This window comes from Oryx dammah, unplaced genomic scaffold (genome assembly GCF_014754425.2).
Source record: "Oryx dammah isolate SB20612 unplaced genomic scaffold, SCBI_Odam_1.1 HiC_scaffold_11144, whole genome shotgun sequence".
NCBI lineage: Eukaryota > Metazoa > Chordata > Mammalia > Artiodactyla > Bovidae > Oryx > Oryx dammah.
In genome coordinates this window covers 1-27,750 of record NW_024080537.1, presented here as the reverse complement: position 1 = coordinate 27,750, position 27,750 = coordinate 1, and the positions used below count along the sequence as shown (strand labels likewise).

At 37.9% G+C, this 27,750-nt stretch overlaps 1 protein-coding gene and 2 long non-coding RNA genes across 4 annotated transcripts in view; all 3 read right to left on the bottom strand.

Moving 5' to 3' along the window:
- Positions 1–25,957, bottom strand: part of LOC120860625 — a 36,451-nt gene extending 10,494 nt beyond the window's left edge. The window contains exon 1 of one of the 2 annotated variants that reach the window (XR_005720375.1): positions 25,885–25,957. This is a non-coding gene — a long non-coding RNA (uncharacterized LOC120860625). The remainder of the gene's footprint in view (positions 1–25,884) is intronic. The other variant, XR_005720377.1, reaches the window with a different exon arrangement.
- LOC120860626 lies at positions 10,498–14,496 on the bottom strand. Its single transcript, XR_005720378.1, has 3 exons — positions 14,268–14,496; positions 11,722–11,767; positions 10,498–10,583 (listed from the first exon to the last, which is right to left on the bottom strand). It is a non-coding gene; the product is annotated as an uncharacterized LOC120860626 (long non-coding RNA).
- Positions 16,565–21,247, bottom strand: LOC120860624 (ankyrin repeat domain-containing protein 26-like). The gene is made up of 2 exons (XM_040236412.1): positions 21,195–21,247; positions 16,565–16,843 (listed from the first exon to the last, which is right to left on the bottom strand). Exons 1-2 carry the CDS (start codon positions 21,231–21,233, stop codon positions 16,577–16,579), a joined length of 306 nt encoding a protein of 101 aa, XP_040092346.1. The 5' UTR covers positions 21,234–21,247; the 3' UTR covers positions 16,565–16,576.
- Positions 25,958–27,750: the final 1,793 nt, after the last annotated feature.

The following is a 27,750-nucleotide window of genomic DNA, read 5'->3' as shown; positions in this document are numbered from 1 at the left end:
AACATCAGCATTCTTCAAACAAAGTAATTTAAAACAAAGAGTTATCCAAAAGACAAAATCAAGTCTTTTAGGTTTACTATGCATCTTATAAAAATATATACATACGAAGTAGAGGTTAAAGAATTCTTTTAAAAGAACTAAGAAACTCGATACTGTCATGAGGTAAACTAAAAAGCAGAATCCATATTTCACAAAGCTAATAAAACTAATTTGAAATCCCTCAGCTATTACAGGATCAACCAACCAAACAAAAAGAGGTTGCATATGACATCAGTCAATATTATAAAGGAATATGAATCCTGCTATACATTCCTGCTGTATATTGTTCATGATTCCCAGTCAGAATAATTGATTTTCTACCTAAGTAATGATGTGTTGATCACAAATGAATCCTCTTATTCATTTAATCTTGATACTACCATCCTAGAACAGCACTAAGGGTTTAAAAAAGAAAAAGAACAACAGTACCTTTTCTTCTTATCAACCGCATGTATATTCACGTCTTTCTTTACTAAAAACTCCACCATCTGCCCTCTCCTTTCACGTATCGCAAGTAACAGCGGTGTCAGGTCATCCTATAAAACAGGGAAAACCATTTCTAATGTACACAGTTCACCTATTTCTAAACTGAAATTAAAATCGTGCAATAGATTCTCTGAACTTAAAAACAAAAGTCAGAAAGTAAATGAAAGAGAGCCCCCTCCTCATTACCCTGTGCACCTTCTTTCTCTTTAATATGCTCCTCCTCTGGGCCTTCCCTGGTGGCCCAGTGGCTAAGTGTCAAACTCCCAATGCAGGGGGGGCGGGTATCATTTAGCTACTGTATCAACTGCATATTTTAGGGACAATGCTGAGGCAGAAATACATAATACTATCTGTAGCATGCATAACCTATCCAAGGATGACCATGAGTAAACTCAAAAGGTTTACAGGCATTCCAGTGGGAATATTATTCTCTACATGAACATGCAAAGAGAGAAACTTTTTTTTTCTTTGTCAATAAGTCAACTGTGGGAACCCTGTTTTACTGCTTTCTCAGAAATGTCTCCTGGAGTTTAATCTTACTCATTCTCTCTTCCTTGCTTGCTCTTTCCACCACCCTTCCTTAAGTTAGACATTCTGGCTGAGAGGTCAGCATTAGCTAGATGCTAACTGCATGCAGAATGAGTGCCTTCACCACCTTATCTTCAAAGACCCTTCTTGATGACTCTCGTGTGATCACCTCCAGACGACCAGGAGGAAGCTTCCAAAATCCTAGAGTTCTGGTGTCTGTCTTGCTTTACTGCACTTAGTTAAAGATTGCAGCATAAAATTACCAATAAATGCATGCTCAACATTTTCTCGGGGAGTTGCTCTTCCACCAGCTCTCCATGCGCTATCTCTTATAATCTTGTGTGTTTGTGAGAGTTATTCAGTGCAAAACCGCCACAACCAACTTAACAATTCTAATTTGAAAAATTCAATCCCATTCTTAAGAGATTTTTTAAAATATGAAATCAATTACAAATTAATTAGACTATCTTTAAAAACCTTCAAATATTTATCAAAATAAACTATCAATCAAAAATTGGAAACTCAAATGTTTATGGATGGAAAGTTGATGACCTGAGTAAGTGAAAAAGCCAGGTGAGACCAGTAACCCCGAAAACACATGTTCCACACAGAAGGGGTGGCCTCTGCACGCAGACCAAACAGTAGGATGGGCCCAAGGGGGTCCAAATTTGGTCCTTGGAGAAGCCTGAACTTCTGCATGAGCCTCCTGAATTTGAAATGTTGACTCAGTGTGTGGAGGTAAACTAAACATATCCAAGGGCCATGTTTGGTTTATGGCCCACTTTTGGTTTTATGTTTGCTGTTTCCAAACAGGTGGGTATAAAGCAAATATTTGTATGTGAAACCTTTCCGTTCTTTAGTATCATATGTTTCACAAAAAGTTTGGGTCCCAATATGTAATAAATATGGCTATTAAGACTCATAATTCAATTAAACATAAATTCTTTTAAAAAGACTCATAATTCACAGTCAAGAATGTTTCCACTGCCTGTTGAAACTACAGTCTATGTCTAGAATTCTTCTTGATTGTTAATAAAATGGATCATGAGTTTCCAAGCCTGCTGAAAATAAATGCTTAAAACAATTCTCCTATGTCCTGTTACTAACTTCACAGGTTTTAAAGCTCTCATCTGCTTATGCCAGGGATCAGTAATTCTGCCACTGACACCAAAAAAGGCTCATGAGTTACTATTACTGCAGTCAGGAAAACCCTGTTGGTAACAAACATCTGTTGACCTAATGACCTGGAAGATAAATGAAGGTGCAAAATTCTTAAAGGGTCAGACTCTACAGATGAAGTGACTTCGCCATGAGCAAATCACTAAAGAGTCTCGGAGTGTCACTGAATGATGAGTGGTTGGAAGGAAAAGCAGTTATCATTCAAGCTCATAGATATTGCCAAAGATACTCCTTTTAGTGTCTCAAACACAAGGGCAGAGAAAAAGTCAGGCTAATATTGTTGGAAAGGAGGGAGCTGATGGAAGTAGCTAGCATTGGTCAAACTCCATCGCTTCAGGAGACTACTTTCTTTTGTGAAGGGTGCATTTAGAAATGACATGTATTCACTCCATAGTTATTCATCAAGGATTGGATCAGAATCTCAAGGGAATAGTTCTAAATACACACGTCCAAGCGTTCCTCAATTTACTCAGTCAAAATCTACAGTGAACAGCCTAGGCTTATACATTTTTAAAATAACTTACCCAAATAACTGTGGTTCACCAGCAGAATATAGCTGAGAATTAGTGCAGCAACCACTCCAGTCTTATCTCTTACTCACACGGCCAATTCCTTCTCTTACGTGAAGGTTGGAATAAGAAAGAAAAGTGTAAGAGGCAAGAATCATCAAAACTGCAATTTTTAAAATTTTCCTGGGTAAACAGTGGTAGAACAGGGACTAGTAAACCCAAAAGGCAACCTGATCTCATTATTTTTAAACCCCTTACTTCCTTCCCATCAAGACATTCTAGATGGGAGAGCAGAGTCTAGACTCTTATCTAAGTGGATGGTTCTGCCAGACTAGGATAAGATCAGGTAGTTATTTGCTCTTCTCTCTTAATTCCCACTAAATCACCACCTGTTCACTGTCAGTCTGTTTGGATCAGAGTCTTCTTAAAACTGGCACCTAGGCAAGTTTACAATTCACTCACACTCTTTTTCAAAATAACAACTATTATCCCTGAAAATGGAAAAGCATATAAGAAATATATAAACTAAAGGGAATAAAAAGCACAAACCAAAATCTCGGGACTTCCGTGGTGGTCCCGTGGCTGGGTCTCAGTGCTCCCAGGAAAGAGGGCCTGGGTTTGACCCCTGGTCAGGAAACTAGATCCTACATACTGAAACTAAGCCTAGTTCAGCCAAATAAATAAATATTAAAATAAATAAATCCTCTTCTTGGCATTTCCCAACTACCAAAATTCCAGCTTGACTTGCACTTTTCACTTGCTTGCTCCTTTTCCTTTCCTTTGACCCTCTTAAGACTTGGGCAATGAGAGAGAAACTGTGTTTATATAAGCCATTTTTCATAAAATGGGAATTTGTGAACAGCAGCAAGATTTCTATTATGCTGTAAAATGCTTTCGTTATGTTTGAATGTTAAGACGAAGTCTACTGAGGCAAATTTTGCTTTACTGTGTTATCTTAGACTGATTACAAAAAAATAAAAATAAACAATCAACCTTAAGTGGGGGAAAATATTTGGAAAATGTTTTACCTTTAATAAGTGCAGTATTATCACGAATACCAGCTATAAACACATAAAGGAATGCTTTGCTCTCTAATGCTTGAGAAATCTTTAAAGTGAAATCTTAGACAATTTGGTTCCTTCAAAATACTTTGACTCAGGGAAGGCTGGAGCTTCCAAAGATGAAAAACTGAGCCCACCTGTGAGAGTGGAGGGAGTTCCTGGCGGGCCTGCAGCTGCAGGACGTCACGTGTGTCCTGGAAAAAGCAAGAGGGGCGGCTTCACCATCACCAGCTCCACATGCACAGCTGCAACCCCACCAAGCAGCTCCCCGGGGCTGAGCACGGGAGACCCCGAGGTGTACATCGCGAACCAAGCAGTCACCAGCACAAGTGAAGGCCCTTGCTGGGAGTTAAACATGACCTGACCCTCTTGGCCAGATCTCAGAACCGGGGTCCTGGAGGGCTCAGGGCTCCAGGCCTGTTGCCTCCCAGGCCCACTTGCACTCACCCGGCTCCCCGTCATGGGCACTGCATCTCCTTCCTCCTCCCACCCAGCCCCAGGGGCACCCATTCCCTGAGCCCCTGGAAGCAGCCACTCCTCACATCGCTTCACTCCCCCTAGGCCTTCATCATCTGTGGGCTCTGAGCCTACCACCCACTCTCGGGCACGTTCTGATGGAAAATCTTCCTTCTGGGGTAGATGGCTGGCTGGGAGACAGAGCTTTGCCCTCTCTGTGGGCTCTAACATTTTCCCTCACCCCCTGCAGTGGCTTTGGAGTTGTTTCCATGGTAACAGGGCTTGATGGACACTATTCAGTTTACCTATTTACATAGTTAGAAATAAAACACTTCTAGTTTAAAAAAAATGCTTTGCAAATATTTTGTAAATAAAGTTAGTTGAGATATACCTTGTTCCTGGCTTCTATATTGGCATCGCAGGAAAGCAGCTTTGCTGCGAGTGATATATTCTGGCAAAAGACAGTGTAGTGGAGAGCGGTGTTCCCACTGACGTCCATGACACTTGGGTCGGCACCATGCTCCAGCAAAAGAGTCACACACTCCTCTTCTTGGCATTCTACGGCCTGTCAGTGTTGCACCAAGAAACAGAGTGTAAATTCTAGGAATTCAAAGTAGACGGCCCACAAGCTTCACCGGTCTGCTATATCTAAATGAGATGAATGCACTTTCAGTCTCAGTAGTTAAATCACACCCACCTCGTGTGGACACGGTTCGCTGCCCCACACCTTCATCAGCGCTGTCCTGTTTTCATTGTCACAGAGGTTAAGCAGGCACTTTCTCTCCAGGAGCAGAGTGACCACCGCTGAATGGCCATTGGCACAGGCCAAGTGGAGGGCAGTCCTATGAAAGCAAGAGGAGTTTTCAGGAAACTGTAGTGTTACTGTTTCAAAACAAACAATTGTTCTTGCGATTGAAAACATTCAATAGCATGCTATTCTTATCGCTCTAAAATAAATATTTCATTTCCTCCTGGAGAAAGAACATTATATATTAGCATTAGCTCTTCTTAACACAGTAATGAAAGAACAATTTACTTGAATTGAATGACCATGACGTTGAGATTCAGCTCAACTTGGGTTTGAATGTGACTTTCACTCTGTCACTTAGCTGTCGCTCAGCCTCTCTGTGTCTCAATTTCCTCATCAACAAAATGGAGAGAGAGAAGTAGTTCTCTCACAGAACAGCACTGCGATGCTTCAGTGAGATCCATTGCAAAGAGTTTAGAATCATTCCTGGCACAGGTAACAGCTCAGTAACTGTTAGGTAATATAATCATACTTATTACTATTACTACTATTTTACAAGGACAACATCTCAATGAAGTCAAAGGATATCATACCTCCTTTGCAGATACATTTTGAGGATTAGAGACAACACTGTACTTCAATGATTCTAATACGTTCATTTTCTGACATTTTAATGTCTCTGACATTGGAATGAAACGTATAATTCACAATGTCTGTACAACTATAATTGGTAGCATTTTTGTTTGCTCATTTCTCAGTTTTCCTGTTGATCTAATTACCATAAAGTCTTTTTGTCTAAGGTTGCTTCTTTTTAATTAAAATATAGATGATGCATATTACATATTATTATATACTACAGGTACCCAACATAGTGATTCACAATTTTTATAGGTCATACTCCATTATTATATGATATTTGCTATATTCCCCATGTTGTACAATGTATCCCAGTAGCTGGCAGGATTTTAGTTCCCCCACCAGGTATCAAACCTTGGGCCCACAGCAGTGAGTCTTAACCACTGGATAACCAAGAAACTCCCTAGATTCCCTTGACTTCTGAAAAGGCTGAAAGTTGTCAGAAAATATCAATCCCCAAAAAAAATTCTAAAAAAAAATTGAAAGTGAAATATCATTTTTATCTGTGCCACATTCCTATTAGTGCCAAAAAGATAAGCCCTGTCTGCTAATCTGACTTGCCTATAGACAGCTTGGTCTACAGAGAGTTTTAAATTGTTTGTGTTGTTAAAATGTTAAATCAACATTCAGCTTTCTTTTCTGTTGTTTCTTTGTGTGTGTGTGTGTGCTGAAATCCAGGAAACTCCAGAATTCTTACTTTTGAAATCATTCTTAGAAAGGTCTTTGGGGTGGGAGGGAGGCTCACAAGGAAGGGGATATATGTATACTTACAACTGATTTATGATGTTATGCAGCAGAACACAACACAACATTGTAAAGCAATTATTCTCCAATTTAAAAAAAATTAAGGTTAAGAAACAGTAGAAATAGAAAAAAACAGAAAGTCTCTGTCAGCAGATAAAAAAAATGTATGAATAGGAATCTGAGTTTTATTCTGGTACTTTTCTCACTGTGCATATTTGAAATGTTTGCATACTCTACCTGAAACTTTTTGGTGAGATAAAAATTGAGTTACTTTTCTCTTTTACCAGGTTATTTCTACACACAGTTTATCATTTCTCACAGAAAAGGTCATCATTTTCAAGTTTTAAAGTTTTACATACATTTGGGTGTTTGGGCATTCTGTTCCATTCATTTATCTCTTTCCAGTCGTTAGTAAATGAACACTTTGTGGGCGCCTATAGCACATTTTGATATCTAGAAGGGCAAATCTTCCTCTACTATACAAAACTTTTAATTTCATCACAACACTTAAAGACAGCATATGTAACCCAAAATCCTTAAAACCATGAAATGTTGATTTGCTTTAAATATAGAAAGACCATACATTCTAAGAAAATGCCTTCTTAGTCAAGGACACAGCCAGCTTCCAACTTCAAAGCTGTCTTCTAAGGTCTTTCAGCAAAGAACACATATACCTAAGTGTACACTGATATAAAATGGATACTGAATTGTATCTGAAGAATTTTTAATCCAGAAGTTGATTTGGCATGGGAATTATTTTGCTCACTATGCAGTTTTCTGTAATATATAACCTTACGATATAAAAAATGTATACATTAAAAATAAGATATTGACAACATCAGAAATCTGTCCACCGCCATGAGCCACAATAGGCGATCCATGAAGAAGTGCTTTCATAAATCACATGAGAAAAAATGTGAGAGCCAGAAGTTCAGAAGATTTCTTGAAGCCTATATAACTTGAGAGCTTTTACTCATGAGTACATCATGCTAACCCATGCAAATAAAAAGTAGGAGGAAGAAAGGAAAAACAGATGCTATTCATGTTTCATTTCATTTCTGTGATTACCGACATGCAATTAAATGACTTCAAAACTATCAGTAAAGCTCTATAAGGGGAATTATAAGTGGGTCCAAAACCAACTAAGGCTTTTTGCTGCCTATAAAGTCTGCAGGGTGCTGGATCCCAGGAAGGTATCCAGGAGCCTTGGAGGGGAAACACAGAAGGGATCTCTGCCAGGCCCTTCCACCCTGCTTACCTCTTCATCTTGTCCCTGTCGTTCAGGCCATTTTTTCCAAACAACAGAACATGCTGCACTTTGGCTACGTTGCCCACAGTGGCAGCTTTGTGGATCTTTCTGAAGTCTTTGTCTCGGATGCAGTACCCGGGCTGGAAGTTGATTCCACGACCGCTGTCTCTCACCGGGTTGATGGAGGAGCCAAACAGCGACACACCCTTCTTACTCCCGAAGCCGAAAATCTTCTTCATTGCAGAGCCTAAGGACTCCAAACACCCCTCACCTCTCCCTCGGCTCTTCACAGTCCCCTACACACAACACGAGCACTACAGGTAAGCCAGAGCCGTCCTGCCATAACCTCCCAGCTGGGAAGCTCAACGGTTTGGAATCTTTCATCCCAGAATGATCGTTGCTAAGCAACACCTCTAAACACACTGCCCATGCACACAGAGGCCTGGCATGCCAGCCCAGTGCTCATATGCAAGAACTGTAAGTTCATTTCCTGAAAGAAACAAACAATATCAATAAACCCTTACCTAAACTAAGAAGGAAAGAGAGGAAACTGAAATACAGAAATGAAAGTGACGTTATAACTGAATAACTGTCAAAATAACTATAGTTTCCAAAGCAATCTACAGATTCAGTGCAATTTCTATCAAATTACCAGTGTCATTTTTCACACAACTAGAACAAAAAATTTTAGTGTGTATGGAAACAAAAGACCCCAAATAGACAAAGCAATCTTGAGAAAGAAAAGCAAGAGCCAAAAGAATCAGGTACCCTGACTGCAGACTACTCTGCAAGCTTCAGTAATCAAAACACAGTACTAGCACAAAAACAGAAATATACTGAATGATCAATGGAACAAGACAGAAAGTCCAGAGAGAAACCTATGTACCTGTGGTCAATTAATCTAGGATAAAGCAGGCAAGACTATATACAAAGGAGAAAAGACAGCTCCTTCAATAAGTGGTGCTGAGAAAACTCAACAGCTACATGTATAAGAAGGAAATCAGAACACTCCCTAACATCATACACAAAAATAAACTCAAAATGGACTAAACACCTAAATATAAGACAGGTCCTGTAAAACTCAGAGGAGAATATAGGCAGAACACACTCTGACATAAATTACAGCAGGATCTTTTTTCATCCACCTCTTAGAGTAGTGAAAATAAAAACAGAAATAAGTAAATGGGATCTAATTAAACTTAAAAGCTTTTCCATAGTGCAGGAAATCGTAAACAAGACAGACGGCAACCCACAGACTATTGGCAAATGATGCAATTGACAAGGGATTAATCTCCAACATATTCAAATAGCTCAAAGAGCTCAATATCAGAAAACAAACAACCTGATCAAAAAATGAGTATAAGATCTAAATACACATTTCTGTATGGAACACCTACAGATGACCAAAAAGCACACGACGGAGGCTCAGAAAGGAAGCTCCACATCACTAATTATTATAGAAATGCAGAAATACTATAATAAGGTATCATTTCACACCAATCAGAATAGCCACCATCAAAAAGTATACAAACAATAAAAGCTGGAGAGAGTGTGGAGGAAAGGGAACATTTCTACACTGCTTATGGAATGCAACTAGGTACACCCACTGTAGAAAACTCTATAAAGGTTTCTATAAAAACTAAATATGGACTTGCCATATGATTCAGCAGTCTCAGTCCTAGGCATATATCTGGAGAAAACCATAATTCAAAAAGGTACATGCACCCCATGTTCACTGCAGAACTATTTACAATAGCCAAGACATTGAAGCAACCTAAGTGTCCATCACCAGAAGAATGGATAAAGAAGATGCAGTATACACATACACACACACACACATACACACAATGAAATGGAATATTACTCGGCCATAAAAAGAAATAATAATGCCATTAGCAGCAACACAGATGGATCTCAAAATTATAATCCTAAGTGAAGTAACTCAGAGAAAAACAAGTATCACATCACTTACATGTGGAATTTAATAAAAATAAGCTTATTTACACAACAGAAACCAACTCACAAGATCTCAAAATCAAATTATGGTTATGAAAGGGGAAACATGAGGGGAAGGAAAAATTAGGAGATTGGGATTAACATATATACACTATTTTCTAGTAGTCATGTATAGATATGAGAGTTGTACAATAAAGAAGGCTGATTGAAAAAGAAGTAATGCTTTTGAATGGTGGTATTGGGAGTAGACTCTTGAGAGTCCTTGGATTGCAAGGAGATTAAACCAGTCAATCGTAAAGGAAATCAATTCTGAATGTTCATTGGAAGGACTGATGTTGAGGCTGAAGCTCCAATACTTCAGCCACTTGATGTGAAGAGCTGACTCATCAGAAAAGACCCTCATGCTGGGAAAGATGGAAGGCAGGAGGAGAAAGGGGACAACAGAGGACGAGAGGGTTGGATAGCATCACCAACTCAATGGACATGAATTTGAGCTAACCCCACAAGAGAGTGGAGGACAGAGGAGTCTGGCGGGCTGCAGTCCATTGGTCGCAGAGTCGGACATGACTGAGTGACTAACACTTTCACTTTGAATATGGAAAACTTAACAGTGCTGATTTTTAAATCGCTTAAGTTAGCTGCAGAGAAAATACTTAGTATCAAAAGTACTTAGATACTACTGTTTAAAAGTAGTATTAATACTACTTAAAAGTAGTATTTTTAAAATACCATATAAATTTTCATCATATACACAAAAATATTTCCCTTTGATAAAGATTTCCTCATCATGTTTAATGAGAAACAACTAAAATGTCATGAAAATAGTCCAGAAGGGAAATTTTTACTATTTATCTTTCAGATCATTTATTTTTTCTTCAAAACCTGTACATATTCTTGTGATGTTTCCAAAAGCAGGTCCTGAGACAGATTTGACCCATCTGTAGCTCCTAGAGGAGACAATCCATAGGACTCAGATTCAAATTCAGCAGCAGCTGGAAAGAAAAAGGATTACATTCTTTCTCTAAAATACTTGAGTTAACTCAGTATTAGTAAAAAAAAAAAAAAAAAAAAAAAACCAACCTGAGATATTTCTAAGTGCTCTGAAAAATGAAACATATCTATAAACGACAGAAAACAAAATACAAGATTAGAATTATATAATCAGCCCAGGGTCCCACACGTGGCTGAGTATCAGAGCTTCTGGCTTTCTCATTCTTCATTCATTTACTCAGTAACTATCTGCTAAGGTGCTGTGACAAACACTGGAATTACAAGATGAAGGTGACCCAGTCACCCTGAGAAATGATAATGCCATAAACTGTAAAAATAGATGAACAGACAATTTCCATACAGAGTCATAAATACTAAGACAGGTATACAAGATGGCACAAGGAACATTCAGAAGGGACAGCCAGCTTTGTGTCAATACTGCCAGCTTTTTGGTGGAGGTGCTATGGAAGTAGCTACCTGAAGGACAGGAAAAAGTACAAGAGTCAGAGGGGAGAAGCACGTACAAAGACGAGAGGTGAGGAAACGAATCTGTGGGATCCTACACAGTCTGGCTGGTAGATGCACAGCTAAGGGGCAGAGTAAGGTGGTAAAGAGATAAGGCCAACTGCTTTGGAAGGACCCAAATTGATGCAGGTGTTTGGAGCTTTTCCTGAGGGCAAGAGATAAACTAGTGACAAAGTCAATGACACAGAAATTATAGTCACCCACCAAGTGACAGCTACACAAACATGACTGCTTGAGTCTGTGTGTTCTAGCCTTAACCACTACCAGACACTTGAGACGTTGATGAGCTCTATGCTTTCTGAGAATGGTGTCAGGGTGCAGATGGACAGTTCCACAGTGATGGCAGTAGTAGAGAAAGGATACAGCCAGAAATAAACAGAAATACATAGACCTTTTGAGATTTTTTTTTTAATTATGGAACATGAATAAATGAGGAAGAAGAATATTTTTCACTATGACTACTCATGCTTTCACATTTTTCATTAGCTATGTATAAGAAGAAAACATTTAACATAGCATCTGTTATCCAAACAATGGAAAGAGATGCCATTTATTGTTTACAGTGTATTTCAGAAATCAATATCTAAACTTAATTCATACATTTTGGCAACATACTTTCTCTTAGTTCTCTAGTTATACTCCTGTCCAACTCCTACTGCATCTGAAATAAATCAAATATTATTTATCTTTAAGTTAAGCAAGAGATATTATCATAAGAATGTTATACAGCTTACTAAATGTGACATTTAAATAATACTTATAGAGACTAGACCTAATTTGAAGATTACTTAAGTAGAAAAATAATCACATAAGTCAAAGAAAATGCATTCCTACTTATTCTGCTTATAAATAACAGAGAACCTATATATGGAACATTAATCTGATAAAAAGTACAATAAATATCAGTCTATCGAGTACACATAATTCCAAAGAATTAGAGAATGACCCATGATCCTAGGAATGACCCACAAGATTACTATCTTTTCCCCCTAACAGCTCCTGCCCTAGATACACTTTTATTTTGATTTCTAGGTGAGGATCCTGTTCAAATGGAGGCAGTAGTTTGAGTTGAATGTTATTAAGGAGAACATATCTGCAGTTTTCTTTAAACTTTTCCATTTAACAAAAACGCAGGACCTCTGGCCACTCCTTTGGCTAAAAGGCTTTATACTTGTCTCCGTTTTATATAATATGGTTCCACACAAAAGTTTGGTTTTTTTTCTTTTTAAGAAAGGTTTTTACGTTGGGGGAAAAAAAAAAACTTTTTTTAAGGTATGAGAGTCATGATTTAGGCAAAGTTCATGATTCTACAAAAGAAGTAAGAAAGCCAATGACTTTCTTACTGAGTCCAGAGTCCTATGCCAGCTACTTCCTCAGATTAAGAAAAAACACATAGATTTTTTACTATAATGCAGAGAAAATGAATATGTAAAACCTTCTTACATAGTTCAATAATGCTTGTGGCATGACATAACATAGTCATGTTTTAAATCTAAAACTAAATCATGTTTTAAAGCAAGAACAAGAATAAATTATTGTCAAACTCCTATGTGTAGCAGTCAGTTGATATAGTTAATTTATAAAGCATATTAAAAAAAAAAACACACAGACATGACAGGGAACTTGAAGGAGAAAAGTTTCAAGGTGAGGACTTATACTCCTACCCTCCTTATGACAGGTGAGGAGATTTACCTAACTGGTGCGTACTTCTCCCAAAGTGCTTGCTTGGTTCCAAATCTCTACTTTGAAAAGATGTATGTGCCCACAGCAGCATGAACTTGGGTGTGCAGTAGGCAGCCTGTGTCTGGGATGGGGGTCAAGCATTTGCTTCCTCCCCTTAGGCCTGCGTGGGGAAGTGTCTGACTTGGGATGAAGTGTTCGGAGGCCCGCTGTGACCGCACAGCTAAAGTACGTCCTCCAGGTTCACAGCTCTTAAGTACTAAGACCCAATATGGATGTAGTGCTGTGAAAGACACCTTAATTGCTCTCCTACGATGGCAAGAAGCCAAATGAGAAAACAGGCTGAGACTGCATTTAACAAGGGCTACTTTTCCATGCATCACAAACATTAGGAAAACACCATTAAAACTATAAACCTGTGTGCACTGACTGAAATGGATACTTTAATCACAATGATTGAACAGTGAAAACTGGTTGCAATTTAAAGACTCCCCACCATTGCTATCTTAGATACCATTCATCCAGGTGATGTCAAGATAGAGATAAAGTGAGCTTCATTTATAATGTTTAAATGTTTGAATTAACTACAAATCTAGAAATATTCTACAAATGCTCAGCAAGATTGTTTTTTCTTTTATTTTAAATAAAATGCTATAGGTAAAATAGCAATTAAAGAAAATGACAAAATTTATGTAAGAAAATGACAAAAAATGTTAAGCTAAAACTAGAAATTAATGTTTTGGTTTAGTATTGTAAGTTTATTTAATTCATAAAAAGGATTTATCTAGGATTCCTTTAAACAAAAAGCATCTATATATGGTTACTGTTTAGACGCCAGCGATTCACTTATGCTTAGAGGCAGAAAAACTTCGTTGGGTACAGCAGAGCTTGGAAATGATTATGAACCATTGCCAACTGAAATCAATTAGAAAGAAAGTGAAAGATCTGAGAGAATACTTTTGGATACTAGGCAATAAGATTTCATTTCTAAAGTAGAATTTAAACGCAGCTTTTCAAGAAATTTAATAATTTAGTAAGTATCTCTTAAAATCAAGAACTCTGGGACAAAAAAAAATCATACAATTTCTGTCTCCTTTATTAGCACAGCTAATTATGACTTTTACTTAGTGTTCAGTTCAGTTCAGTTCAGTCGCTCAGTCGTGTCCAACTCTTTGCGACCCCATGAATCGCAGCATGCCAGGCCTCCCTGTCCATCACCAACTCCCAGAGTTCACTCAGACTCACGTCCGTCGAGTCAGTGATGCCATCCCGCCATCTCATCCTCTGTCGTCCTCTTCTCCTCCTGCCCCCAATCCCTCCCAGCATCAGAGTATTTTCCAATGAGTCAACTCTTCGCATGAGGTGGCCAAAGTACGTGTGCATTAAGTCAAATAAACAACTCAGAAGTTCACCAAATTAAAAACAAGGATCATTCATATCAGAAATCTGAAACCCAGTGGAAAAAAGATAATAGAACTAACCTTGGTCAAGTAAGTCTCCATGCTGTTATTTGAAGGGCATGCAATTGAGGTAGAAAAACCTACGTTTGCTCTTGGAGTAAGAGTTCCATTGAGCACTAAAGGATTATTGAAATTTCCAACACAATGGGGCTCCAGGACTGGCCTCGTGCTAAGAGAGCTGAGTAAAGATCTGTTCTGCTATTTCTCCACCTCAAGTTTGGTGCTGATCACTGCCAGCCTCTCATGAGTCCTGGGGAAGATGGAAAACATGGACTTAATGATTTGCATTTTTAAAGTTGCCATATAGTAAATGGAATTTCCAATAAACTGTTTGAACACTGAAAACACAGAGCAGACCTCCTGTAAACAATGATAGTTATAACCTTGTTCTAAAGAAGTACACACGTGTCTAGGGCTCCTCAAGTAACAAGTCACAGTTGGGAGAGGAGAGAAAGGGCATCAGAGAGAAAGGGAGGTGGCCTCACAGTGACACCTGCTGCCCTCTGGGACACACCTGCCTCCAGGAAACAGTTCAGGGATGAAGAAACACCCCATCCCACAAAGCCACTTTGAAGCATTTGCTTCCACCACCCTCCCTTGTATACACGTTTCACTCATGATCTCGGAGAAATTAAGCTTTTGGCTCTGAGGAATCATCGAGAGTCACAATCTAGAGGGGAGGACAAGAATGTCAATAGGTGATTGAAAAGAGCTAAAACAGCCCCAGGAACAATTACAAGTATCCCCTGCTTTTCCAAAGTTCACTTTATGTTATTTTACTTCTAGGAAGGCCTACATCAGTATCTGTTTTTGATAATAAAAATTTTTTTTTTTTTGCTTGAAGAGACTTTTTTATTTCCTATAAAAAGGTTCAGTGTACATTTTACAGTGAAAGGCATCGCACTCCGCAAGCAGGGAGACTGGCCCAGCTGGGCTCCTTCCCTGGAAGCCACACCCCACACCTCAGTGTCAAGTCACCACAGCCCTGAACGCTAGCTGGGAGCACCTGTGCTTCACTTGTGCATATTCACTTTAGGCTTCAACTAGCAGAACGTGCCCTCGGGTACCTGCTTCTTTGCTGTATGCTGTTTTGGCTTATGAAAGGCTTCCTAGGAGTGCTCTGCTTTCAGACAGTGGGGAAACCTGGACTAGGCACTGGAGGTGCCGTCTGCCCTTTCCATCCTCCACATCCCCCCTCAGTCAGGTCACCATGCTATTTCTAGCCACTCTGTGAATCATCCTGCCTTTCACTCCTGTGTTATGTTATTTGCCCCCAATTTCACAAGCATGCCTTTATGCAGTGTGCTGCTGCTGCTAAATCACTTCAGTCGTTTCCGACTCTGGTAAAACTTAAAAGGACACAGTATTAATAGTTTGTCTTAGGGCGCCCTCTAGCAGTGACCATCTAGTTACCTTTCACTTCCTACTAATCTCATGAACTGTGCTCTAGAAAAATTAGGCTTTAGAGACAAATTAACAAATTAAATTTACTTTCTGTGATTTTGTGTTTTGACTTGCTTGTCTAGTTTACCTTCCAATGAGTTTCTAACTTCTAGTTCTACTAGGTAGAGTTGCTTATATTTTTCCAACTCTGTTTTATGAGAATCTTCTTGCAAAATTTTCACCTTGGAGAGTTCAGATTCCAAGTCTTTAATTCTGAGTTCCAGCTGACTTCTTATGGAAGCATTATTCTTCTCTTGTAACTGCTCTAAGTTCTCCTGAGAGCTGCTTGTATCTAAGGCAAATTTAAAAAGATAACATTTTAAAAATAATCATTAACCTGGAAAATGATATTCGCTCCCTTTAGTTTTGAGCCAGTTTTAAAGGTTAAAAAAGAAAAAAGCAGAAGTTTAAAACAATTATCGTCAATGTGAAGTGAATTAAATGTGAATTATAAAATGAAAGTGGAATTATTGTTATAGTGGTGCTTATATAATCTGATAATTCAAAGAACAAGAGCATCAACTTAATTTTTTTTAAACTGAACAAGACAACTTAAAAATAATTCAAGAGGATGGTACCAGTTCTAAACCACAATATTTTCTTTTCCTCCTAGTAGTCTTGTTTTATACCAATTGGTCTTATAAATGAAAGGATTCTTTAGTGAGAATCATTCTGATAGGTCAATTTGGTGATAACTGTGATGGAAACGGAAATATTTAAAGGGAGAAACAAGTGTCCCCTTCCTTCCAGAAAACTACCAAACCAACTGCTCTAAGGGAAGTAGAGGAAACCCATCAGCTGTATAGATCCAAACGTAATTTACAATGAGGTGAATTCAGGCACATGACAGATAAACAAATTAACCTGCAAAATAGGTTGACTTCCTTTCATTTCTCTACAAGATCCTGTCTCACTCTTTCTTCAATCTCCCGTTTATACTGCTCTACTTGACTGTGTTCTATCATGTTCATTTCTATACGACTTCTGAGGTTCACTTCTTCTTGCTCCAACTTCGTTTTATTCTTCTCTAGTTTTTCACATTTCTTTTGCATTCCTTTCATAGATAATAACTCCTCTCGAAGAACTTGATTTTTTGCATCCAGGTGCAGACATTTTGAAGATGCAGTTTCCAGCTCTGCTGTAAGATCATCAATCTGCAAGAATAAAACAATACTGTTTGGTAATGAGGCAAGTGGACTGAGCACAGCCTAACTCAAACCCAGGATCAAATAGATACGATGGTATCTGTATTGTAGAATGTAGGACCAGGGATTACTCAGAGAATCAAGAAAGAAGTTCAAACCACCAAGAGGCACAAAATATATTCTTCACTGTCATCATCTTTGTCACACAACATTTGCACTTGATTTTACTCTTTTCTATTTTTTCTCCATAAAATGACTACAAGTCTCCTCTTAGTAGAAGACTTAGTAGAAGACTCCTTCCCCCCATCTTAATGCCCCATGTTTTAAAGAAGTTTGAGGGATACTGTACTGAGTTTTCTAGGGCTGAGTTAATAAACGCTTCCCAAAAGAAGACTGTGAAAATAAGACTTTCATTAATGAATCTTATAAATATGGATCTAATCCCATAAGTCTTTTTCTGAACTATGAATAGTTTTTTGCTAATTTGAACTGCATTCCAAAGAAAAATAATTCAAAAGGTTAAAGAAATCCCATATACTAATAGCTTAGTGAGATGATCCATACATTTTCCTGAAAAACAACAACAAAAAATGCCTCATTTTGGTAACCATTTGTTACTTTTCACAGAACAGAACATACCAAACAAAACAACAAACAACATTTGTAGGAATTTCAGTGACACCAAGTTGCAAAGAACTTTCCTTTAGACAGAATGATTACTCAGTAAGTCGAGGTGAGTGGAGGTGGTGGTATTGAAACTGTCTACAAATTCTTTGACACTTTTCTCTGAAATTCTCTCCCCTTAAATATGTGCTGGCCTCAGTAACTGATTTCTACTGGACAGAGTCTGGGGAAACTGACTTTTGTTCTGTGGGCAGGCCCACCCTTAGCATCAGTCACTATGCTGCGAAGAAGCCCAGACCACATACTGAAGCACCTTGTCAGTGACCCCACTGACCACCCCCAACTAATGTCTCATCCAAAAGCCAGCTCCAACTGCCGGACATGTGCATGAAGTAATCTTCAGATGACTCTGGTCCCCACCTTCACGACATCTCAGCTGATGCCGACTGGAAAAGAAACGTGCTGGCCTCACTCACTAAGCCTTGCCCCAACACAAATTTGTAAACAAAATAAATGCTGTTTTGAGCCACTAGGCTTTGATGAGGTTTATTATACAATTTGCTGGCAATAAATACCTGGCACAGATATTGATATTAAAAATGCCATTAAAAAAGAACTAAAAGATGTGAGAATGCCTTTCAACCTGGAGGTAGGTAAGATCCGAATGGATGCAGAGAAAGAAATGAAAACCCAAAGGGCTTCGTGACATTGTAAACTGAATCCTGATGGCCCTTAAAGAGGCTGCTGGTGACAGCTTCTAGGCAAGAGAAGAAAACGACACTGAAACACAGGGGAAAGGAGACTCTTGCTACGAACCAGCTGAAAGTAACATCAATGAGAGGGATAAGCTATCAAAAAAAGGGGGGCCTATTAAACATAAAGGAATCAGGCTCATTTATATTTGGGTTCAATATCTGTTATCTCCTTTACAGCATCTCCCCATGTCCAGTGGTCACATGATACTAAAAGAGAGAAACAGCTTCTGGGCTAAGATCAAATCTAGGGTGCTGCCAGGAAAACATGGTCTAAAGGTGAAGCCTGTAGACTGTAAAACCCTTCATTAAGACCCTGGAAAGACTTAAGGTGGTGCCTCAAATTCCTTTAAAGATCTTAAGGGCATAAGAATTTTAAAGGCATCATCCTACAAAGCTTCATAAAAAGCCCAAGGTACAGAGCTTCTCTCAAAAACGATTTGTGAGGGTAGCCTCTTCAATGACATGAACCCCAATCCAATTCAAAGGACACTAAAAGCTTTAAAGAGAACCTTGGCAGAAAAAAAAAAAAAAAAAACGGTGCTTGGCCTAACAGAGACCACGACATACAAATGAGAATAGGCCTTTGGGATTTTCTTAGAAGTTCAATAAAGAGGAAGCTGGCTTAAGAAACATGACTCAGCTACAGACAGAGGTCATTTCTTATGAAAAGGACGCACACAGAGCTCAGAGGATAGAGCAAAGGAGAAGCACTCCTATGGGCAAGACCAAGTCCTCATCAAAGAGCTGGCAGCACCAAACTGGACCTCAGAGCTGCTACGGACTACGGTGCCTCCCGTTTCCCATTTCTGGACGGGAGAGTCTAGTCATTCAGCAGAATGGTGGGGGTGTGGGTGGCCGATAACTTGTCCCTTTAGTTCTCAAGTCTTAGTACTGAGAAGGTTGTGCTCACAGGGTCACACTCTAGAAATCACACCCAGAAACCTCATCCCCATGTGCCATCTGTACCTGATGAAGATGGTAAGACCTCAATTTGAACCTGGGCCTGACACTGTTAACAACCGAGATTTGTGAGGGAATGGGTAGGGAAAAGGGTATTTTTCATTGGAAGGAATATAAAAAATTGTGGCCAGTGAGTAACTGTGCTAGTTTTTAAATGCACCTATTAGTATTAAAAACTTTATTCTGTAAAACAGGTAGAATATAGGCCAAGTATAAGTGACTTGCTCCTATTGAACAGAAGATGATGAAAGTGATGCTGTGTTAACTGCAAAGTGAGGTTAGACAAGGCGGCAGAGCTTCTGCCTGGCTCTCAACCGGGGAACCAGGCTCCATGTTGCGAGTAAGCCCAGGCTGCAAAGAGAGCCTAGGTGTTCAGGGTAGGTGTTTCACTTGTCTGCCTTCACCAAAGTCCAGCCAACCACAGATACCAACTATCAGACATGGGAATGAACACAGCTTCACCCGATTCCAGCCCCCAGCCCTCAAGCTGCCCCCTCTGAAGCTGAGGGGATGAGAAGCCAGCTGTCCTGGCCACCTTTTCCTAAGTGTAGATTTTGAACGAAACCAGTGTTGTTTATTGAAGCCACTAAACTTAAAGCTGATTAAGAAAAAACAGAAAAATGGATTTTTGAAAAAGAGAAAATAAAAGCATAACTTAAATGCAGGTAGAAACTGATCTCTTATAAACTGGAATATAATAAAGGGTGAGAGTTTTAATGACAATATTGATGAGAAGAAGTATATAACTAGAAGAAAGACTTAAGAACTACTCAGGAAGAAGTTTTTTCAGGGTTCCCTTCAAAATTTCTTACAAATAGGCAGGTGTGACTCCTTAGAATTTCTGCTCAAGTTTGAAAACAATGAAGACTCGTAAGCATTGAGACATATGATTTGAACTATAAGAAATAACTAGAAATAGTTTAATTAACAAAATTAGACTTCTGACCTCATCTCAATTTACTGAAATTCTAAAAGAGATGGGTAGCTTTGAGTAGTTACTAATCTAGAACTCAGTCTTCATTGTCCTCTCCTCAGAGAGAGAAATAAAACACCACGAGATGCCACTTCATACTTGCTAGGATGTCTATACTCACAGAGACAGGCAATGACTAGTGTTGACAGGAATGTATAGAAATGGGAACGTTTTACATACTTTGGATAAAAATATAAAATGATGCCGCCATGCTGGAAAACAGTATGACAGGTCCTCAAAAGGTTAAACAGAGTTGCTGTGTGATACAGCAATTCTATTCATAACTGTATTCCCAAAAGAAGCGAAAAAATATGTTCACACCAAAACTTAGACATCAATGTTCACAGCAACATTACTGACATTAGCCAAAAAGCAGAAACAACCCCAAAGGTCCATCAGATGATGAATGGATAAATAAAATGTGGTACGTCCATACAATAGAATATTATTGAGCAATAAAAGCAAGGAAATACTGATACATGTTAGATATACCTTGAAAATATTATGCTAAATGAAAGAAGGCAGTCACAAAGGATCCCATATTGTGTGATTCCACTGACACAAAATGTCCAGAAAAGGGACATCTACACAGTCAGGGAGTGGAGTCATGATTCCCTCAGGCTGGGAAGATCAGGAAGGGAAAACTGGCACAGGGTGATTTCTTTGGAGGTGATGAAAATATTCTAACGTGGTGATGCCTGTGTAACTCTTTAAACACAATAAAGTTACTGAACTGTACAGTTTAAATGAATGAACTGCAGGGTATGTCCATTAAATTTCAACAAACCTGTCACCAAAAACAATGGATGCTTTGGGGTCATTAATGCTGTGCTGCTCAGCTTCAGATCACCAGCCAGGCTTTAAGACAGAGAGAGTCAAGAGTGTGCCCTTTTAATCTAAAAATGATATAGGGAAAAGCTGACTTTTTTACTGGTGTCCAACCTAAAAAATTAATAGAGAAATCTGTGTTTCACTGCTCAAAGCACGGAATGATTTATATTTCCCCAAATTAAGTGATTTTGGGGTTCTAAAACTGATTAAAAATTACCTTATGTTTTAGCATATTAATTTGAATATCCATTTCCATTTGACTGGTTTTTAAATCTCCATGGAAAGTAAGTTCTCCATTTTCATATTCATTTAACTTCCTTCTTGTCATCTTTAAGAGTTTCTTAAATCTGTAGAAATGTATAGAATGAGTAAGTTCTTTAAGAGCAGATGTTTAATAATTAAACAGATATATGTTCTATCAGATAAAGCAAACAAATCTATAAATTATAATCCTTTCTCATTGTTCAAATTTAATATTCCTTGAAAGCATAATAACTAAATTCTAATCTTAAATATTATGAAGGAAAAGTTTATCACATTTAAATATACTGTGTGTGATATATGTAACATATGAGTTCTTATAAATAAGTTAACATCAATTTTTAGCATGCTAGTGTGAAATATTAATTTATTATTAAATATTAGTTATAAACCAGAGATCAGTATTCAAGTTAAAGATGAAGAGATATGATATATGAATGTTTTTTGAAAAGACACAAAACACGTTTGTTCCTACTGACCACAGCCTCTACAAAAAGAAAAGAAAGTAGATACAAAAAACCAACAAGAGTCTCACTCAAAATTGAAAAAAAAAGAAAAATCTTTGGAGCCTGAATTAAGCAGGAAATAACCCAGGCTGAGAGTTTTAGAAGAGAGGAAATCAGAAGAGAGAGAGAGTGTACCAGTCTCTTCAAGACTGTTTTAAGGGATGTAGAAATCTTGCCCAGCACATTGTTAACAAAATGCAAAACAATGTAGAGAAAATTAAAAGAGAAAAATATTAATGAGAATCAGAGATGAACCCTTTGTATAATCATCACTTGGCATCCACAGAGGGCTGGTTCAAAAATCCCCCAACACTCCGTGGATACAAAATCCATGGATGCTCAAGTCTCCCTAAGCACATCTTCCCTATACTTTCAGTCATCCCTAGATCACTTACATTATCTAATACAATGTAAACACTTTGTAAATAGTTATAAATACAGTGTAAACACTATGGAAATAGTTGCCAGCTTGACACTAATCCAAGTTTTGCTTTTTGGAACTTTCTCAAATTTTTTTCCCTGAATAATTTTGATCTTGGGTTGGCTGAATCTGTAGATGATGAGGGTTAACCGTACTCAGAAGAAAAACAGAAGCAGTTTTTTATCTTACTGATCAAAACATGGTCACTAATTTTATTATTCTTTAAGTTACACATAGATTTTTGTATGTACATTTTATAACTTAAATTTTGGGGCCAAAAGAAAATATAAGCCAAATCAAAATACTTTTTAATGTTGTTCAACAATAACACAGGTAGGTTTTTAGATAATAAATTACTTGAATGATGAAGGGAAGGAACATAATTAAAAGAAGGCAGGATTACCAAAAAGAACAAAAATACTTTGCAGAAGTAAAAATTCAGCATAGATGATGAGGAAGAGAGTAACATTACTATATGCAGAGGCACGGTTGTTACTGTTTTAGAAATCATTACAGATAAGTATAACACTGCTGCACTCAAAAACATTTCAGATTGTGCTCACTTTCCACAGTAAACTTTGAAATAGGATAATGTGTTTAATTATGAAAATACACATAAAAAATGAATTTGTGTCCAAGGTTTTAAATAAAATAGTTGAGGTTATCAGAAATATTAAAATCTTACCCAGTAATCTTTTTCTAACTCACTGTTTTTCTTCTTTTCTTGGTCCAAGCTATTTTCCAGAGATTCTTTTAATTCAATGTATTTCTTTAATTGTCCCTTTTCATCCTCAGACTTAGAAAAAAAAAACAATTTGAGAAAATTATTTTTAAACACCTAGAGAGACTTATATGCTTTCTTAAAAATATTATTTCTCATGAATTCACAAGTTAATATGAATTTATAGTAAACACAGTTTTTATACCTGATTGATGCCAATAACAGATTTCAAAATTGATGACTTTTCTTAAAACAACTTAAAATGATTTCTCATTTCATCATTTTTCTGGAATTTAAATTGCCGACATTTATTTGTTAAAAATAGAGACTTTTACATGTAAAATACTAAATGTTAATGAAAGTTTTTTTTAAAGACTGCCTATATTTGCATTTTACTTTCTAGAGATGCTCTAAAATAATTTTCATAATGGTTCAAGATATTCCAGGTTTTTTTAAGTCACACCTTACTAAAATAATCTTTTAAAAATTCCCATGCAACCCCCATCTCTTAAAAAAAATCCAACAAATGAAAAACACATTCATTCAAAAAAATGGTTCTATACATAGTATTCATTCTTAATGAAGAGAACAAACTACAATATTTAAAATGACTCATTCTCAAAAATCTCACAGAAAGATCTGGATTACAAAAGAAACTCAAAATTCTCAATCAAACCATTACTCAAATTTCTGGATTCAAATAGATGTTTGTGTACCTGCTGGGAGCCAGTGTGGAGAATCCTGCCCATGGCAAAGGTCATGAGGAAGAGGCCTGACGGGCAAAAGCGTGATCAGGCCTCAAGGGGCCCCCCTTCTTGAGCATCTACCCCCAAACCAGAATCTGTCTGTTTTATTATTTCATCACTTTCACCAACTCCTCTGACATTAACAGGGGGCTATCCCCAGCCACCTTTCTCTGGAGAAAATCAACTTAGGGCTCTAGCTAATAAGTCTCCTGGACATGAGAGGAATATTTCAAATCAAACCCCCTCTGTTAGCATTCTAGCTTGCTTGGCAGGTTTATCCAGACTCTTGCAGCTGCACATATAATTGTTCACAGCCTCCCAATTGTGAGAGGCACGGGAAGCCTAAGAAAGGGACAGAGCCTTTCAAAGAGTTAAAAGCTATTAGAGTAGTGCTAGTGTAGGATTTCATTATTGGGCCAATGCTTGCTGTTAAGTTCCCATATCTCTTATCCACTGTGCACCTAGGAGTGCATTGGTTAACATAGTTGGAATTTAAGAAAAACAAGCAGTAACCTTGGAATTAACTACATCAGACCTTTGAGCTAATTGGTTCTTTCTTGTAACTCACTGCACCTTTGCTCTGTGAGACATGTAACCCTGTTTAATACTTTCTGAGGCTGACATATATTAGAAATATAAAGAAAAAACATTTCAAGGGAAAACAAGTTTTCTGGTTGAGCAGCCTTTATCAAAAGAGGGTCATAAAATGTCCACAAGCCTCCAAGACTAGAAGATAATGTACACAACATTGTTTATGGGAAAGGTATGCAGAAAAAATCCTGGTTTCAATAAAGACAAAACAGATGTAATGTTTGGGCTGAATCTGTATGACTTTGCATCTTTCATTTCCCTCTATGTACAGGTCAAGGTATAAAAGTCCCTTTTGAAAATAAAGTAATGGGCCTCGCTCAAAGAAGCTTGGTCACCCCGTGTCTTTCCTTTTTCTTTCTTTCTCTCCTCTATTTTCTTATCTGCAACATTCTTTCTTTCTCTCTCTCTAAATCATTCTCTTCTCCAAAGCCATCTCTCCTGAGGGTTTCCCTGGATCCTGCGGGGGCTGGACCCTGGCATGTACCAATGTTCAAAGCAGCATTATTAACAATAGTCAGAAGGTGGAATTTCATTGACAGATGAATGAACGAACAAAATGTGGTCTATATAAAATATTGCTTTTGGACTGTCACAATTTTTTAAATTAAAATCTTACTATAAAAATCATTAATTTTATGAATTCAATCGACTTCTTCTATAGAGGAACCACAGTACTAGTAGCAAGCAGTATCAATAAAAATACAATAAGCTAATCAATGAAACTTTTCACATTGTCCAAAATATTCTTGTATATTACTAGTAAAAAAAAATTAAAATCCTTTCTCAGTATGACAGAAATTAAGAGGTTGACTTACCGATCTTGTACTTAACAGGTTTTTCTGAAGCCTGCTTGTTTTTTGACTGTAGTTTGTAACTTGGCATTTTCAATTTCAAGCCTAAAATGCAGATTTTAAAATAATTATTCTCACATGTAGGGTTTTTTTTAAGATTTTTTTATTTTGGACAGACACCATTTTTAAAGTCTTTATTGAATTGACTGCAATATTGCTTCTGTTTTATATTTTGGTTTTTTGGCTGTGAGGCACGTGGGGTCCTGGCTCCCCAACTAGGGATCAAACCCACACCCTCTGCCTTGGAAGGCATAGTTTTAATCCTTGGACTGTCGTGGCATTCCTTCACACATAGATTTTTAAAATATCACACTGTTTTTGAACAAACATCTGCAGGTTCAATTACATAGGTTCTTAGAATTTTGCAAAGTAGATGATTTTGCAACTGTACTGTTTTTCTGTTTGTGACTAATCGCCTTCTCTGGTGGCTCAGATGGTAAAGAATCTGCTGGCCATGCAGTAGATGCAGGTTCGATCCCTGAGTCAGGAAGATCCCCTGGAGAAGTGAATGGCAACCCACTCCAGGATTCTTGCCTGGAGAATTCCATGGACAAAGGAGCCTGGAAGGCTAGAGTCCATGCAGTTGCGATGAGTCAGACATGACTAAGCGATTAAAACTTTCACTTTTCACTTGTGGATAATGTGCAAAATATGGAAATAAGGGGGGGGGGAATTATGCATCTCAAAACAGCTCAAAGCTGAAATGTTACATAGCTTCACGATAATGTATTTATTATCACTATTGATCTATTCTCATATTATACTGTTTATCTGCTTTATACTTATTTTCTACGCTGCTTTAAATCGTACTTTTGGACGTGATCCTGTGTTTTCTCAGCACATCTCACAGCCTCTGTAAGTTGATCCTGTGCTTCTTGCAACTAAAAAAAAAAAAAAAAGAAAGAAAGAAAGTAAAAACAACTGTTTTAACTACTAATAACCTAGTAAATCTGCCATCATTGGTTTTTGTCTCTTTTGTCTGCATATTGTTAACAGCTGCTTTCCTGCCATACAGCAGAGATGAGTTGTTCCAACAGACACTTTACAGTCCACAAAGTGAAAATATTTCCTGTCTGCCCTCTGCAGGTTACTGACCTCTCCTCCAGCATCCAAACACAACATCATCCATGCTTTAAATCAGATTTTCTCAAACAAACACACAAATTTATAAACTACTCAAATGGGGAAAGACAGAAAACTACCTTATGGTAAACAAAAAAAAATTTTTTTTTTTATTCAGGCTCCACATTGGCCATCACTTTAAATATCCACATTATGTAAATGACCACAGATCTTCTAGTAGTTATGAGAGCTAACACTGCTGTTGGTGACAACTGGATGTTTCAGGAACTAGTGTGAGAGGCAGTAGCTACACAGGAGCCAGAATGCGTGGGCCTCTGTCATAGTTCCATCAGTTCTGAGCCGCGTGTCCTGGAGCAAATCACTTAACCTTTCTGTATCTCAGTTTCTGCATCCATAAAATGGAGATAATGGTAGCATCAACCTCAGTGGGATGTTTGGAAGATTATATTGTGGAGTTTACATAATGTACTTTAGAGAAGGAAATGGCTCCAGTATTGCCAGAAGGAAACCACTCTAGTATTCTTTTTTTTTCTTTTTTACTTTATTTTACTTTACAATACTGTTTTGGTTTTGCCATACATCAACATGAATCCCCCACAGGTGTACATGAGTTCCCAATCCTGAATGCCCCACCCACCTCCCTCCCCATACCATCTCTCTGGGTCAACCCAGTGCACCAGCCCCAAGCATTCTGTATCCTGCATCGGACCTAGACTGGCGGTTCATTTCTTAGATGATATTATACATGTTTCAATGCCATTCTCCCAAATCATCCCCGCTCCAGTATTCTTGGCTGAAGAATCCCATGGACAGAGGAGCCTGGTGTGCTACTGTTCATGAGGTCACAAAGAATTGGACACGACTGAGTGACTAACCATGTACATAAACTATTTAGAAGAGGAAGTGGCATAGAATAAGAACTGTTTGTAATTAGCATTATTATGGTTGCTGTATTTTATCTGCAAAACAATTTGATATATCAGGCAGATGTCATGCCAACAGAAGTCATCTTCAACACAAGTCACACTGAAATCCCTCTCCATACCATTGAAAATGGCAGTAAGGGGGAGCACGGGGCCCAGAACATATGCATCCAGTACTTTAAGAATGTTCACTGACTCCACTAACCAACTAGCAGTGTTCTCCACTTATAATAATTTGTAACTTACTTCCTCTGTACTACTCAGTGGACAATGACCATGGGTTAATATGCAAATAGCACCTCCTGGATGGAGTGGTACAGAATTTACATGACCATCAGAGGAAGGGTGAAGTCACTGCCATGGAAATATTACCCTACTGCTAAATCAAAGTTCTGAATCAATTCATTCCCAGGAACTGTTAATGTCTAGCAAGTACTCGGATGAGAAAATTAAGGTTACAAGCTATGGATATCAGAGAAGCCAACTCCAGAGCCTCACAGTTGGTGAAAGGCTAGAAATCCACAAATTCCACTTCTGGCTGCATAATGAAGGAAGGAAATTTTACATTTTTACTCCAGAGTCAGGGAAAAAAAATGAGCATTTAATTGAACAATTCTATTCTATTAGACTAATAGAATTTAGTTTCTTAATAAAAGTTTTACTATACCAG

What these genes read in the sequence shown, in the direction of transcription:
- LOC120860624 (XM_040236412.1), bottom strand. Translation starts at nt 21,233, where the DNA reads ATGGAAATGGATATTCAAATTAATATGCTAAAACATAAG. An exon ending in TTAATATGCTAAAACATAAG is followed by an intron (nt 16,844 to 21,194) that starts GTAATTTTTAAT and finishes TTATTCTTGCAG; the next exon opens with ATTGATGATCTTACAGCAGA.